The sequence below is a fragment of the Anser brachyrhynchus genome (assembly GCF_964034855.1).
Source record: "Anser brachyrhynchus genome assembly, chromosome: 22".
In the NCBI taxonomy this organism is placed as follows: Eukaryota; Metazoa; Chordata; class Aves; order Anseriformes; family Anatidae; genus Anser; species Anser brachyrhynchus.
Window position 1 is genome coordinate 5,304,753 of NC_137715.1, and position 17,352 is coordinate 5,322,104.

Here is a 17,352-nt window from a genome sequence, read left to right on the forward strand (position 1 = left end):
CCTACAGACCCTATGGAAGACAGCCAAGTAACACGACGACAGGTGGGGATAGAACATCTTTGACAATAAATGCACATATTGCTAATTATTGCAATGCACATTAGCGACAAACGAAGCGCAGGTGTTGCACAGCAGCAGGCGGTCGGGGCCTGCTCCTCCCGTGGAAACCTCCATCGCCACCAGCCGGTTCCCTGCCCGCAGCCAGCCAGGCCGTTAACCTAATGGAGACGGCTCAGAATTCAGCTGCAGAAGCCTCTTAAGGCCCTTAATATTTCATTACACACACCGTAACGAGATTACGCTCGTGCCACACCTTTAAGAGCTGGGTTTTAGCTTTTAGTGCCTGCTGATGTTTTCCCTCCAGAAAGACAATTATTACGTGATTTCCACCGGACACTTGTGTGGTTCTCAGGGGCTTGAAGAGCACGGTTAGAAGATGAAGCACAGCTCCTAGGGAGCGGGCAGGCAAACGAAAGCAGGGGGAAGACAAAAGGGTAAATGCCTTCAAATATGGGGTATTGCAGAGGAGACGACGGACTGACTTCATTCGATAGCCAAAGCACAACGTGAACACCACAATATATGAGCAGAAGGGAAGGCCACACAGAAAGAAGTGGTGGAAGTCTTGGACAAGCTCCTGCAGCGCACTACGAGGTGGCACCACTGCGGTTACAGTCCATCCACGGCTGATGCCAACTTTCAAGAACCTCTCTCAGCATTTTTGTACCACTCACGACAAGAAATCAAACACAAACGCGCGTTACCCACACGCTAGTTCTGACAGTTCAAAAATACGACTTTACTCTCTTCCTTTCTAAGCATTTGCCACAGTTTACTGAAAATGCATTCAAGGCCTACTCTTTACGGAGGAGATCTTTTTCATTTTTTTTTTCTTTTTTAACTTCGATACAGAGAAGTACGGTAGTTTGATATGTTTTATTCATTAGAGATTGTCATTATTGCCACAAACCGAGCAAGACACTGATGTTTTTCTATTCATTTCAAGCTGCTTTAATTAAGTGTGCACACAAATGCTCTAACAGAGCACATCCCTTTAAGGGAGGAATGGATCATTGTTTGTTCTTATCTTTAATTTTGTATTAAAAGATGCTGCTGCCGACATTATCTTGTGTGTTTTTTTTAACACAGATTTTAATATCAAATATTTGGGTGTAGTCAGAAAAAGCTCGAATGACTGCCTCGCCACCTTCCCACTGCACTTACTGCTCGTTCTACATGAGCTGCCCGAGCGAAGGGAGGTGATCACCAGGGAGGTGATCGTCCCCCTGTGCTCTGCCCTGGTGAGGCCTAACCTCAAGTACTGTGTTCAGCTTTGGGCCCCTTGCTACAAGAAGGACATCAAGGCCCTGGAACGTGTCTAGAGAAGGGCTACGAAGCTGGTGAAGGGCCTGGAACACAAGTCCTATGAGGAGCGGCTGAGGGAACTGGGGTTGGTCACTCTGGAGAAGAGGAGGCTCAAGGTAGACCTCATTGCTCTCTACAGCTCCTGAAAGGAAGGTGTGGGGAGCTGGGGGTCGGCCTCTTCTCACAGGTAAGTAGTGACAGGACTACAGGGAATGGCCTCAAGTTGTGCCGGGGGAGGTTCAGGTTAGAAATGAGGAGATATTTCTTCTCAGAAAGAGCAGTCAGGCATTGGGACGGGTTGCCCAGGGAGGTAGTGGAGTCACCGTCCCTGGGGGTGTTTAAGGAAAGGCTGGACATGGTGCTTAGGGACATGGTTTAGTGGGTGATGGTGGTGGTAGGGGGACGATTGGACCAGATGATCCTGAAGGTCTTTTCCAACCTTAATGACTCTGTGAAGCAGCTGTGGGTGACTGCAACAAACCTGCTGCCAGCACCGCTCTCTCACAGGCATTGAGCCTGTGCTTACACGCCTCTTCGAGGCACGGCACCGCTCCTCTTCAACCACAGGAAGAAGTACTCTGGTGTGCTGAGACTGCCTTCCTCTCACCTCATTTTAGTGTCCACAGCAGAGCTGCCTACATCTGAGCAGGCTGTGCAGAGGTGCTCCTCAGCGGAATTTCAGTGGAGTTTAGGACAAGATGATGCGGTTTTGGGTTCTGCTTTAGGAAGAGGATCGTGCCCTGGGCTCCACCCAGTGCACCAGCGTTTGGCACAGACGCAGGCAGTCATTCCACAAACACCCACCTGTAACCAGCGTTTGCACACCTTTGACCAGCACAGCAAGGCCCAACGGCCACAGCTTCACAGGTGGAAGGTCGCCATTTCTCAGATCGCTTTCCACCAAGTGCTAAGCAGCACGTCGTGCCAACAGGACAGATGAGGTGTGGTGAAGACGCACGTGCTCTCAGGAGCAAGCCTGAGCCTCACGCTCACACAACGCACAGGACAGCAGCTGCTCAGCTGACCTCGAAACCTGAACTTTGATGAACATCTTCGTGTGTTTTTTTTTTTCTGGTAATTGTCCAAAAGATGCAGTGGCTATGCTTAATTACGGAGTTGGGCCTAATTTTTTTGAGGAAGGCATAATTTGATAAAATGCTGTTAATACACCTTTAAAAAAAATTAGTATCTTCCAGTGCTGTGTTGCCAACTTAGTTACTGGCTCCATACATAGCTTACTTGACATAAGACGTTGCTTTTTGCAGAGTTGTTGAGCTGAACACCTCTGCTGACTCTGCAAGCCTGTTCCAAATCACCCGTGAGTGCCAGGAAAGGCAAATGGCATTAGTGCCAAAATTGGCATTGACATCGACAAAAATGATCTACACTTAAGGCTTTAGGGAAGACCTAAAAGTCAGTGCACACTTTATTATTACACTTTAAGCTCAAGGTGTCTTTGACCAAGGATTGTCGCTTACCTAAAACTGAAGGCAACTGGGGGCAATAACTTATGTAGAAAAAAAGTAACGACAGAAACTTGACCAAGTTTTCAGGAATATTTTCCCTCTTAAAATTCTCAAGTGCTTTAAAAGAAAACCAGCAAACTCGCAACATATCCAGAACTTATTATTTTCATTCCACACTGTCAGAATTCCTCTCGCACCCTGGCCAGAGTCAACAAGCAAACAGGGTCACTGGAATAGACTTAAATTTGTTTCAGTCAGAAGGAGTACTGGGCTTCATCAAACCCTGAGATAAGGGAACATTCATAGCTGAACCAGAACTTTGACAGTTTGTCTATCAACTGTACTTAAATAAACTGTTACTATAAAGTGTATATTTGAACTAATAGATTATTTCTTGAAGTATTCCAAGATAATAAAGCTTCATAAACAACTCTAGGAGTTGGGCATCACGGATGGCAACATGAAAGTTTAACCAGTAGGAAGATGACCTCCTTATTTCAGTCAGCTGTTTATCTAGGCATAATAAAACCCCTTAACCCATGATGATGAGAAATGCGTTGTGCAGGCAGCCAAGCAGCTCATGCACACAGACCAGAGGCCGCCTGCTGCTCCAGACCTGCATCCACTGCTCCGGCTGCTCACGAGGGAGCTCCTTGTGAATGCTCCTACATGCTTACAGCACTGCACTCAGAGGCAAACAGAAATAGGTCGGTTGTTCTTTGGCAAGCAGGAATTTGGAAAAAAAAAAACACCCTCTGCCCAATATCAGTACTTTTCCACAGCAGCCAAGATGTTGACTGAACGGGCAGACGTGTAACCTGGGAGAACACGGTGTCTGAACAAGCGCGCCGAAATCCAGCAGGCAACCTGGAAACGAACAGCTCCATCCAAGCTGCCGTATCTTGTAAAAACAAGCCAACAGACAGAACCCAAACAAATAAAGAACATGATACAGACCAACGGGAAAGCAAGCGGGCAAGGCGCAGCCTTTAGAAGCAACACCAACAGCAACTTGAGCTCAACTAACTGCTGGGGAGAGAACTACCACTCGTCCTGTGTTCTCCAACAAAACGAGACAGCCAATGCTGCTGGTATGCAAGCTATCACTGAGTGTCCACAGCTAATGAGGGGATGGATAATTCCTCTACTTTAAAATACAGAATTGTAAAATGATAAGACAAAGGTCCTGTGTTAACAAAGCCGTTTCAGCTGCTGACGTTTCACAGGGCTTCGTGGCTTTAACTGTAAATTCCAATCCCCCTCATCCTGATCGCGGGCTTCAATCACTTGCAGCAATTTTGCCTGGGCAACACTGGAACGCTGCCAGAAAAGAACAATGCTCCGGAGAAAATGCCTCCATAATAAGTCATTAGGACACCATGACAACAACAGACTTGAACCTAAATGAAAGGAAAATTATTGCTGCAATCTGAAACAGAAAATAAGCCAACACACATAGCACCCACCAGAGTCATGCTTCCACCAAATGCTTTTTAATTGATCTCACGAGCTGCATAAAGATAACGTGCATTTTCACAACCCTCACAAATGAGCAAATGCTTAAAACTTATAAGTAAGCTACTTCAAAGGAAATGTAAGCCAGCACAGAGATAAGAGCCGCTGCTGTCAGCGACAGCAATCCCTGTTACACAGCCACAGCACTGGTTTTAACCACCAAGCCTATTGTGAATAACGGATACTCAACAAAAGAGGCTGTAGAATCATTATTTAAATAATGTAAAGACTATTTTTACCACTTTCTTCATAGGACCTTTCGCCCTGTTCTTGTAGGGTGCAACACAACAAAGCAAAAGACGCACGAAGCAGCTGCTGAGCCCCCCCGTGCAGGAATGCCCACATCCCATCTCTGCTCACATCCAGGGGGTTGTGGGAGAGAATAAACTGGTTATTGAGAACCAGCCGGGCCCTCCCCTTTGCAAGCAGGGAGGGAAGCAAGCGGTGTTTAGATCTGTGCTGGTACGTGCTGAAGACTCCTTACACCTCTGCCAACAGCCCTTGCACAAAGCTCGGTCCCTCCATCTGCAAAATGGAGATGCAACATGGGTACGCCTGCACTGGGCCACAAATTATCCTAAACTCCTTCTAACTGTAACAAGATCATCAGTTTTGTGAATATTAGCAAATAGTCGTAGCTGTATGAATAATAGCGATGGATACAATAACTCCAAGAGATTACACAGTCTGTGAAAAACAGAAAACGAATACAGAGAAGGCGAACAAACAAGAAACGAGTCACCGAGGGAGAACAACACTGGCGTTTACCTTGCCCAGATCGGCTCTGACGGAAGTCTACACTTGCCTGTCTTCGGTCTGGTGGCTCCTCGTTCCCTCCATCTGCATGAGAACCAAAACAGCAGAAGTAGAACATCATAGTGGACAGGTCAGGCAGACGCAACTTTTCCTTGAGCCCCATCCCATAGCCGTGGGGGCAGCTCAACGGGAGCTCACGCTCGCGATGCGATGGGTAGGGCTGGGACGGGAAGGTGCAAAGGGGAACTGGGGCACCCTGCTGCTGACTTCTCCGCTGCTTCTTCCAGTTTGTCCCCTGAGCGCTGCAAACGAAGTCTAGAGGGTCCTCAGGAGCAAAAGCATGATTTTAAATTCTCCTATGGACCCCCGAGAAATTCAAATTAAATAGGAACCAGGTTGGGCATCTTCAGTTAGCTCCTTCGTTATGGACCATTGTATCAAAACATTTTTTAAAAAAAAATATTAAGGGTATGATGAAACAGGCCCAGGAAAAAGAAGAAAAAAATAAAAAAAGTGCCCTTTGAAATTGTTTCCCATTAAAACTATTTGTCAGCAAAAAAAAAATGGGAAGGCAGAGAGGAACAAAACCACTGCTCATTACATCCTCTTCTAAGCAGCTATGGTTAACAAATAACAAATCCATCTGGATAAATGTAGAGAGGGACATTGTGTACAATACTATACAATTAATTACATGCTGGTCTTCATTGATCAACTGACCAGATTAGAAACAATAGATGTGCACATCAATATAGATGTTGGAGTACACAGGGGCTGTGCAGGCAAAAAGAAGTCTAGCTCTGCGGATGGTGAACAAGCAAAAACACGCCTTCACAATGCAGGATGTTTTTCAGAGGTTATTAAACCTTATGGCAGGGGGAGGGGAAGCTTTTGCAAGGCCTGAAATTAGTTTTGATACAACTGAATTCCTCAATAGCTGTATTACCTAAAAACTCGACAGCTGATTTCTGCCTTTACGCTTTGGGGTTACACTAGAAGGAGCTGCACCCCGATCTGTCTCCAGGCACAGAGGGGGCAGCTGCTATGCCCACCAATAATTCAACTTTTCCATCTCCCATCACAGGTGAGTACATCGGTCTGGCTTGAGAGGAAAGTTGTGTACCGGAGCACACCTGCAGAACTGATCAGGTGGCCAAAAATTTACACCTAGCCCCTCCTGTGCCCCCAAAACCAGGACCGCATCCCTGCTATGGAGGGGTTTCTTGCGTCCTTTTCCCTTCACAAAACCCTTCCAGCCCTCAGTTCCACCTAAGCCATGTTCAGGCATCCTGAATGGGTGCTGGCAATGCAATTTGCTCTCACCTTTGCCTTTTTCCCTGGTCATACGACAGCTGCACGGAAAGGTCAGCCTACAGCAAGTTAAAGCAACCGAAAAGTGCCCCTTTTCCATCAATTGCTTGTGCCCCAACAAGCCACGGTAATTGCCAGGTGTCAAGGAGGACACAGCCCGTGACATTTTCCCTCCTCACTTCGCTATTCTGTCTGCAGGAAGGATGTGATATTGGAAATATGACTGCAATTTTGACATATTCAAGGAGCCTTCATTAGCTTAGAGCTGTCCTCCTGGGGTTCGTTACGCGGAGCCTTCCTCCAGCCCGGCTGGCACCGAAGAGCACTGGTGTGACTGAGGGGCACAGGCTGCTGCCTCTGTGTTTCTGTTTGCAAGACGCAGTGCTGGTTTTGAACACTGCCTAGCACGCAGATATAAGAATTACCTCTGTGCCCCCCCCAGCTGCATGCCCACATGGACAACCTCGACGTTAACGAAGGAAATAAAAACGTGTTCGAGTCGCAACCACAAACACACGGCGCGAGGCAATTGTGAGGACTGAAAGTTTCAAAAGACTCCAGCTACAAAAACAAAGTCGCGGCAGTAAAATCAGGAGGAAAACCTGGTATTTAGCAAAAGTCACCTCATCGTTACCAAAGGAAATTAAACCTTTATCCCTACAGTCATTACGAGCGCTGCTAAATGAGCGCCTTGCCCACGAACCTACGGCCGGTCCCAGCAGACCTGTCCCCACGGGCACGGAGCAGCTTGCACCATCCTCTGCAAGACGTTTCCAACAGGAGGCCGCACGCCCCGTGGGGACAAGTGGCAGAGATGGTCCCCACAGCCTCGTCCTACCCTGAGGACAACCTGGGAGTCCCCCGCGGACAGGAAAACTGGCAACGGTTGGGTGAAGACGCATTAGAAATCCTCTGAAATAAGACGTCAAAACATGCACTGTGCATCTTTCCTAGCTTTACGTAGGAAGAAAAAATGAAATAACATCCAGTTGTCAAGAAGTATATGACAGGTTTCTTGATCAAGCAGAAGCAATGAAGCTACCACGTTTTCTTTTTAGGTAAGATAGAAAGATGTGACACAATAAGAGAAATAGTTTAAGACTTAACCATAATCTGCCAAAGCAAAACACACACAGTACAACACAGATTTGGATCATGTGTAGCAGTCTCCAGAAGATGACTTTATTTACTAGTCTTAAAATTGCCTACACATTCTTGAGTACGTTGGTATTATTGGAACCAGAGCACAGGATGGGAGGTGCAGGGCAGTCCCCATGGCCGAGGGGCAACCTTCCTCTCTGGCAAGCCAAATGGCCCGGGGGAGCCAGCCCCAGAAAAGGGGCCCTCAGCCCCACCAACCCTCCTCCTTGTCCACGTGAGGGCATCTTCCAGGCCAGTCCCAACACAGCCGCCTTTGGGCACGCATCGGCCGCTCCATCACAGAGGCTTGCTGAGGTCACAGTGGCCACCAGTGCCCCGCCTTTGCTGCGGGCCCTATAAAACAGGGCCCCTGCAGCTGGCCCACCATTCGCTGAGCATCTAGGCCCTCTGACTGCCAGCTTGCGCGGCACGAAGAGCACTAGAAGAGCAAAGCGAGCAGCAGGCCTCTTGGTGTGCGAGGACAGCTATGTGGTCCGGTAAAGCATCAAGAGGGAATGCATTTGACCAGGAGATGCGTCGTGGGCGGAGGTGGAGTGGTGGTGGCACAAGAGACACCGGTGCCCAAAGGACCTCCGGCACCCAGCCCATGGACAGATACAAGCAATACCACTGGCACCGCAGCGATGCGGGGAACAGGCCGGCCCCTCGAACATCCAACAACAGGGGGCCTGGGCCTTTCCATGGGAGCAACGGTGATGTGAGGCGAAGGCGCGAGCATCACAGAGACAGCCACAGGGAGCAGAGGCGTGCCCACTGCCTGGAGCACAGCGCGGGACCCGGTAATGCCCGTAAACCAGACGGCACAGTCGGACCTGTGCATGAAAATCCAGCTGACAATGGCACGGGACCAAGGCGAGGGACCGGACGACCCCCTGGCTCGGCACCCTGGCCTAAGAACATTCTGGGTGGAAGGCATCCCGTTTGGGCAGTCCCAGGCAAAGACTGGCTTAGCCTTCTGCCCAGCGCTGTGGAGCCAATGGAGCTGGATCCACCAGATGCGGATGAACAGATGGAAGTGGATCCACCTCGGCCAGAAGAAACCTGGGACTCCCGCAGCGTGTCTTTGTGCTCTGCCATCCGGGTGCACCAACAGCATCGCAGGAGTGCCCGGCGAGCCCCCTACCCGTTGCTCAGGCTCCAACACAAGCATTAGCTTGGAGCCACCAAACATCACAGACATCCCGCAGGCCTGCCTGCGAGATGTCCTGGCAATAAACAACTCTTGCCAATTCTCAGGGGTTGTGTCTTTTTTTTTGGGGGGTGGGGGGGTGGGGGGGTGGGGGGGTGGGGGGGGAATGGGCTAAAGTTGCACCAGGGGAGGTTTAGGTCGGATATTAGGAAGAACTTCTTTACTGAAGGGGTTGTTAGGCATTAGAATGGGCTGCCCAGGGAAGTGGTTGAGTCACCATCCCTGGAGGTCTTTAAAAGACGTTTAGATGTAGCCCTTAGTGATACGGTTTAGTGGAGGACTTGTTAGTGTTAGGTCAGAGGTTGGACTGGGTGATCTTGGAGGTCTCTTCCAACCTAGGTAATTCTGTGATTTTGTTTTTAACACGATGGTAAAACCAAGGAATGTTTGGTAACATGAAGCTGGTTTGTAGGATTGTCTTGAATTCACAGGATAAACTTTTTCTATAGTGCTTTGCGGTAAGATTCAGACAACAGCTTAACTCTCAGTTCAGTTAAATGCTCCTGAGCAGCAAAGGCAGCTCATATTTCATGGTGTTAATAACACATTTTCAGTAATGCAAACAGACGTTCCAAGTTAACTTGAGAATACCTTCTCTCTAATTTATCTCAAAGAGCTACATGATACCCGAAAACTCTAGTATATGCCGACAGAGATGTAAGAGTACTGAAAGTAAAGAAAATATAATAATAAAGGGCTTTAGGACCAGACTGGGCTTAAAGCACAACATCACAGTGAGGGATGCACGACCTCCCCTGCCAGCGCTGCTGGGGAGGAGAGGAGGAGATGTTCCTCCTGAAGACGGAGGAACAGACCAAGCGTGACCCCGTGCTCGCTGCAATTTGTTTCTCTTGCACAACTGGGCTGGTTCAAAACACACCCTCTGCCCTCCTGTCCTACCATGGTGCTGTGTCAGATCAGCCCCATTCCCACTCCTGCAAATCTGGATTTTTCCTCCCTCCTCACCCAGCCGGGTTTCCACTGCCACTGCCGCAGAGCTGTTCGCCTCAGCCAGACTCGATCCTCGTTCTCCTCCTCCCAGGCATTCAGAGGATTAGCAAAAAATAAAACATCGCAAACTGCAGACCTGTGAGCGCTCCCTGCAGCTCCAACCAGCATCACTGGGGGTTTGGCCGAGCCTGGAAGAACAGCTGGGAGGCTCTTGCTTTTCTGAAAGGAAGAGCGATAGGGATACAGCAGTACCAACACATCAGCCTGCGTTTTGTCCCGAGTGTTTTGCGGCTGCTCCAAAACTCAGCTTCCCCCTTAACAGGAGCAACAAGGTAGCTGACACTATTTCGGTAAGGAATAGACGCGAGGTGCTGCTTGGAAGTCTTCTACCCGCTACCTTTACCAGGCATCCAAATCCTCCTTGGGTCTTCTACAACAGAATAAATCCAACAAATGAGCAAGTTCTTCATTTTAAAAGAAATAACTTTTAGCCCCAAATGAGCGGCTTTGGTCTCTGGGAAGTCAGCTTCCCTAGTGAAGGGGAGCAAGTATTTTCTTAGTACAGTACTTTTACAAGAAACAAAAAGAGATGCAATACCAACCAACCAGAGGCAGTACTGCTGGAACACTGGATGTTTAAGTAGGAATTAATCTATTTAAAATCACTCGGAAGGACAGGATCTCCCCTGTGAAGTCACTTGGACATAACAAAAGCAATATTTGGAACAAAAACAAAGGCAGACCCGCTCACTATGTGAGAATAAGCATTAAGCAGGAGAGCACAGCGTGATGCCAGGCAGAGCTGGAGGTACTGCTCGTGAACACTCGACAGCAGGAGGCAAAATGGTGACAACTCGATTTCCAACAGGAACAGGAGCTGCTGCACAAAAACCATCGGCTTGGGAGAGTTCTCAGGTAATTTGCAAGTTGCACAGTGTAGTAAGGGGGGCGGAGGAAGATAAATAACTTCCAGGGTCGATTTAGGAGGGCTACCAGACACGTGGTGACTCAGCACGCGGCGCGCTGAGCCCTCCCAGCTGCTGTACGTCCAAGTAAAGGCAAGAGGAAGCCCAGCAAGCTCCCCGTGCAGGGCAGGCACCTTCTCCCTCTGAGGCAGAACTGTGAAATGATCAATACTTAAAATAAAAATATAAGTAAATACAAACAAATTCATGTCAGCCAGTGAAAAGGGCTGGTACCGGCAGGATTTCAGATGCGCAGTGAAAAGGCAGAGGGTGGCACGAAGAGAAGGAGCAGCCCACAGCTAAGGGTCGAGCGATGGAAGTATCTCCTCTTGCTCTCTGCTACACATCAAGACTTTGAGCACACTCCGTTCCCTGCAGGGGAGCAGCGAGGTTACTAGGGAACAATACCATACAATTACATAATTAAAGAGTTATCTTAATATACGTGCAAAAAAAAAAGGGGGGGAGGGGGCAAATTAGTGTTGCTAAGGGAACATTCATCCTTGCATTTCCGAACTTCTGAGTGCTCGAGCTCGCAGTCTGGGTAGCGCGCACCTCTGTGTACTTGGCGGGCTGCTGCTGTTCAAACAACGCTGTCAGATCTTTATTTAAGGATGGTTTCAGGCAGGTAGCTGGGAGCGTCGTGTTAGTACCACCTAGGAGCTGTAGGCAGGGATCACCCACCATGCACACAGTGGTTTCGCTCAGGGGAGCGCGAACAACTCGTCTGCCCCACGGACTCTGGACGCGGCGAAACACCGCACTTATTGACGGAGCCTCAGATGCTCCAGCTAAAAGAGGTCACCGCAAGTAAATTGGGTGTGAAATCCGTACTAGGAAACACGGATATCTGTATGAATTTTAAAGAAAAATCAGAGACTGAGATAAACCTGGTGAGGAGCCTCCTGCAGAAGTCACCAGGAGAAACAAAGCTGCTATCTGTGCTAACGCCCCGAGGGAAACGAGTGACACAGCACAAGCCTGAGTCAGTGATCCGTATTCTCTCGTGTCTAACAATTAAAGGAAGGAAAGCTTTTGTTATTCTGTATTTTTGAATATCTCAGCGTTAAGAAGTTCCATTAAGACTTGCACGTTATTTAATTCCAATGAGACGCTGCCGCACCGGAGGGCGAACGCCCCCCAGCCGCACCAGGGACTGGGGTCAGGCTCCCGGGGAGGGCACGGAGCAGCTCCTGCATGGCAAGCACAGCACACGAGCTTTTGTCTCTCTCTCAATTACAAAGAGATTAAGTAATTGCAATAATAATGCTTAGTAACAGCTTCAGAAAAGCAGCCTTCCCTACCAAAACAGGTCTGAGAAGCGCCTGCTCCCCTTTTTTTCCCCGCCTGCTCCTCTCCCCGCACCCCGTCCCTCCTGGCAGCTCCCTGTTTAAAAGCAGCGACACAACGAATAACAAATCCTCGGCGGTGCACAGAACGACTGCGTTCTTTGAACACGCTGCTCCCAAAGGGAACAGAAAATCCCACGGGTTTTAGCAGCCGCACCGCCTAACCCCACTGCCCAAAGCACCACACAGCAATTAGCGGAGCAGCCTGCGGTACGGCCCCGCTCAGCACCACCTCGCCGCCAGGTGCTCGCATTAAAGGCAAAGGCAACAAGTTTTAAATAAATTCAGTGCCAGCAGCCTGACAGTCCCGTCCCCCTGTTTGATTAAAGCGTGCATAAACCACGCAACGTGTCTCCATGCCTTCCCAGGTCTCCCTCTTGCTTTCGCCTGACAAAGCGATTCTTAAGGCAGGAAAATAAAAGGGTGGGTCGCTCTCCTTCACGCATGCTGGGAAATCTGCTGCAAGAACCCACCGCATTGGATGTGGCGGAGTGCTCTGCCCTGACAGCCGATACATCAGTGCCCCAAAAATCAGCCCGCACCGTGCCACAACGCCGTTCCCAGCCCCCGGTCGCTGCAGGACGGCCCACTCAGGGCATCGCTGCTGGCCCCCGGCCCCAGAGGGGAGCTGGCTGCAAATCCTCTTTTCTGCAATCCCGGCGGATCCCAGCCGGGCTCGGGAATGACACGTGTGAAATGCGACAGCCTGGGATCATCCCAGATGTGACCGATGCCTGAGAAGAGGTAAAACGTACCCGACCTGAGCCAGGGGGAACGGGCTGATCCCTTACTTAAAGGAGGAACACATCAGCCACAAATCTCCCTGAGCTGGTTCGTGAGGGGGTCCTCTGCTTCAGAAGGCAAGCATAAAGATTATTATGATAAAAACGATTAAGTGTATTAATTCACTAACCGAACAGCCCTGTTACTGATGGATTCCCCATTAAAAAAAGCTCCAAGCTTTACGTTTTCCAACATGTTGAGTCCCTCCTGAGCAGCCTTGATAATTCACACAAGTCATAGAAGAATACAAAATGCAGAGAACTATTTTTTCTGCAATTACTGTTAGAAAAAGCTTTACGGAAGCTCCTCCAGATGCACACACTTCCACACTCACCAGATCACCAGACTGAGACCCAGCGGTCAGGAACAGGCACCGAGAGCAAGCGTGCTTCAAGTTGAGCAGAGAAATTTCAAAGTGTGGAAAAGGAAGAAGCACACCTCAATTACATCACTGCCCGGACACGAAGAAAACAATACCAGCTCTTCAACTGCGTACAGTTTATTATGCAAAGCACTGGGAGACGGAAATCACGGGAACGCTTTCAGAAACGTAAGGTTGTGGCTGGAACTGTTAATATGTGGGTCAGCAGGAGACTTTCTTCCTTTTTTTTTTTTGTGAACAAAATGCTAAGACTTCAAAAAATGGGAATGCCACACTGTGTGTTATGAAATACTTTAAGGGGAAAATTAATATAAATTTAATACAGATAAGTGTTTTTACGTTGTTGGATTTTAAATACAGTCCACTGGATATACATGCAGTAAGCAAACAGTCGCTGCTGACACGAGGTATGTGGCACCGAGTCCAAGTGAGTGCACGGTTCAAAGTAACCTTGAACATCATAAAACGTGCAACATTACAAACAAATTACTTCTGGAGTCGTGGCTGCAACAGGGCATGATGGAGTTCAGAAACGCAGCGCTACTGCACTTCATTAGTACACCTACAGACTAGAATATGGTCCACACGCTGGTGTGGTTATTCCATTAAAGCTTATGAAATTACATTACATATTTTTATTCGTAACTGCTTTTTATACTTCGTGCACTTTAAAATGGCATTAATAAGTACATTACCCAAATTTATAAACAAAGGCTAGCTAACCTCAATACCTGCGTTGTATCCGAGCTCATTAAGGAACAATCGAAGGAGCAGAAAGCAATGTGGAGTGAAAACATCATTCTTTAATTTGTCCAAATGGCTGTGAAAAGGCGTAAAAGCAGCCATACAGGGACTCTGAATAGTCAAGGTGGAAACAAAAGATCACGCAGAAGGCAGCCTACCCCTGTTCAATTCATAATCTCAACACTGTTCAACCTGCTTCGAAAATCACAAGCCATCGTTCAGTTGTGTATAATCAAGTAATTTTGTGCATTTGCTTCCTAATGATACCCAAAATGTACGTAGGAAGCAGATATTTTCACAATGAAGATTTCAGTGACGTCTTTTTATTTTTATCCATAACTTTTTAATGAAGAGTTTGAAATGTCCCTGATCTTTCAGACAGAATAAAACTTAAAATCCTCCATAAATCTTCAGTCCTCTAGTGCAGACATCCCTAAATGGGCCAAGTACACAGGAAGTCTTTTCCTTAAAAAGAGCACAATCATTTAAAAACAAAACCAAGAAAAAAAATGACAGGATGCAAACTCGATACAAAATCTGATAGGTAAGGTAAATTGTCCAAAAGAATTGGACTCATTCAGACTCCTCATGTTCCATTCACTTCCAGGGAGATTTGGGTTGGTTTATAACATTTCATAACATCGGTGCTTCTAAAATTCAGAAAATTCAATTCTAAATTTTTCTTTTGGTTTAGCACTCACATTTCCAGTACTTGTCGCTAAAACTGTTCTGATGAACAATCGTCATAGTTACAAAAAAGGAGAGCTGTAGCCTCGCTTGTTCACTATTTAAATTAATGTAAAGTTGGTCTTTTTGGAAACTACATAAAAGTTAATGGGGCAGTGTAGGAAGTAATCAGCTGAATGTAATGTTTACTGTCACTGAATCAGAAAGGTACTAATTTGCAGCAATCTACGTGCATCAACTTATAATTATTTTTCTGAAATTACATTTCATGCTCCTACGGGGGCAATGCAGAATCGCCCAGGATAAGCAGATAAAAGAGCCACGGTTACAACTGTCACAGAGGAGAAAATTAAGAAGCAACCTCTTCTTCAGAAGCCATTGCAAGGAAGCTCAAATGGGGTACAAGAGATGGAATTGAACCCAGCCACTCAGTAAAGGCTACGGAACCACGTAAGAATGATGTGGGATGAAATGTAAGCATTATTTTTTTTTTGGAATGCAAGACCTAAATAGAAAGTCTTTCTCAGAATTTGTGAGCAAATACTTAAAATAGTATTTTGGTAATTGCTCTGGGAGAAAACTAAAATAAGCATCTTTATCCTTATACATGGGAGATTGTAAGGTCAGTAAGATATTTATTTCAGACAATCAAAATACCTGCTTTGCTATCAAAATCAGAGGGCACACGAGTCACAGCTGTACCCAAACACATCATTGCGCCATCTGGCAAAATACTGCATCTTGTGGCATTTTACTTCTCCCTTTTATTTTTGTCCCAACAAGCAGCTGAAGATCTGCTGTTAACATACCCCAGCACCTAGCAGATGAACGAGGTTTCCAAGTAGAGGAGGGACGTTGCCTCCTCAGACTGTAACTCCCACTGTCCTTCCCCTGACTTTGCCTTTCTTTAAAGCAAACTAAACCACCACCAACCGAGCAATTTCTGTAAGCCCAAGGGGTCTTCCCCGAGCATTTCTCTTTCAAAAACGACAGGCCCTTCATTAGTAAATGAGCATTATGTCATACGACAAAAATGCAACTCGGACCTGAGGAGCACGCTCTGGAATCCAGCCTCGCCACATCTGCCGCACAGACACCGCGCACAAGCGCCGGTAGGAGAAGGAACAAACGTGTTGACGCTAGTGCCTCGTTCCTTGTTGCTGGATTACTGAGTGTTACAAGAAACATCGCCGAAGATGCCCAGAGGTGGGTGTTTGGGAGGAAGCAGGCAGCTGGCAGAGCTGTAATACAGCCACTACCCAGGGCAGAACGGAGATGGGACCAGGCCAGCCCTGTGCCCTCTCAAGGTACCGCTGCTCACTTACTGCTTCATCTCCAACACGGCGAAATGGAAACCAGAAATGCTTGGAGGCGAATCCACAGCCCTTTCCAGGCAACCTGCTCGCACCCTCCCAAAGGAACCCACCATGTTTACATTTACTCTCAAGCACAAATTCCCTTTTTTTTTTTTTTTTTCCCTGAACAAAATACCATTCTAGCCATTTGAAAGATGTGCTCTCCTCCATCTTGCGCTAAGGAGCTCTTGATTTCAATCTTAATTCTCACAGGATTAAATCCGGTGTTAGCATATACAAACAGAATGGTTTGGGGATTGTTGCACCTTCCAATCTGCCTCGATGTAACACCTAAAAATGTAATGGGGAAAAAGAAGGAGGTAGGAAAACATATGAGAAAAATTACCAGGATCTTTCAAAAGGTGATCAAAGAACAGCTCAGCACACAGACAGTACAGTCATTGATTTTTTAAAAACTCATTCCAAGGTCGGCCTACGCTGTGCTGCTTGTGGGACCTTCTGGGGCTTGGTAGGGATGCACATGCATGGCAGGGACGAGCACAGGGCAGGAGAGAAGGGCTGGTGGTGCCCAACTTCTGAATTCCCTCCCTGTCATCACCCACTCAGCTTGCTTCTGCTCTCCATCTGTAAATTATAAAATACTTGTAGACTTTAATAAGGCTGTCTGGGACCTTTAGCAACCACAAGCATTTTGATCTTCAAATAAAAAGCATGACAGATATACTAATTATTCCAATTGACTGAATATGTTAAAATGTAATTAACTAAAAGCAATTAACACTATATACAACACATGCTTTTCGTAATAGCTAGAACAAGAGTTACCTATTTTGTAGGCAGCTACCTATTTTGTAGGGCACATTTTCTTTGCGTGCGTGTGTGTTCCTCTAATTGAAAGTTGAAACAGCGTTTTTAGAATGACTTAGTGGTCATCTATCCTAAAATTAGTTGAGAAATCGGTACAAGTGACTGAGCTTAAAATAGGTTATTGAGATAACAGGCAGTCTGCTGTGAGCACTCAGCAATCCCTGCACAATGACAAAGACACAAAGAGAAAAAGTGAAATGGGTTTGTTACGAATCTAAAGCCCAAGTGCATAGGGGAAAGGCTCTGAAATTCCCCCAACCCATATGCGAGGTGCTAGAAATATCATTTTAGCCTTGGCTGAACACATGGGAATCCAAACGCCATCCAAGTCCCTTCCCTGGGAATCGACCAGAGCAGCGTGCCCTCAAAGCAGGTGAAGCTCCCCATATGCTCACTGTTTTGCAACACCTGGAGACAGAAGGCACCAATGGCATCAGGAAAGCAACCCACACGTGAACGCACCTCCCTAATGAAGCAGAAGCACAGCCTACCGACTCACTAGCAAAGTAATTCAAGTACTGGTAAATGTTTAAATCAACCTACTT

At 47.3% G+C, this 17,352-nt stretch overlaps 1 protein-coding gene across 20 annotated transcripts in view; it reads right to left on the reverse strand.

Moving 5' to 3' along the window:
- Window positions 1–17,352, reverse strand: part of TANC2 (tetratricopeptide repeat, ankyrin repeat and coiled-coil containing 2) — a 283,329-nt gene that overhangs the window by 154,735 nt on the left and 111,242 nt on the right. For 17 of the 20 annotated variants that reach the window (XM_080564855.1, XM_080564839.1, XM_080564854.1 and 14 more), the window contains one exon: window positions 5,115–5,186. The exons of the other annotated variants lie outside the window; for them this stretch is intronic. In XM_080564855.1, coding sequence (XP_080420981.1) covers window positions 5,115–5,186 — 72 coding nt within the window. The remainder of the gene's footprint in view (window positions 1–5,114; window positions 5,187–17,352) is intronic. 20 annotated transcript variants of the gene reach the window in all.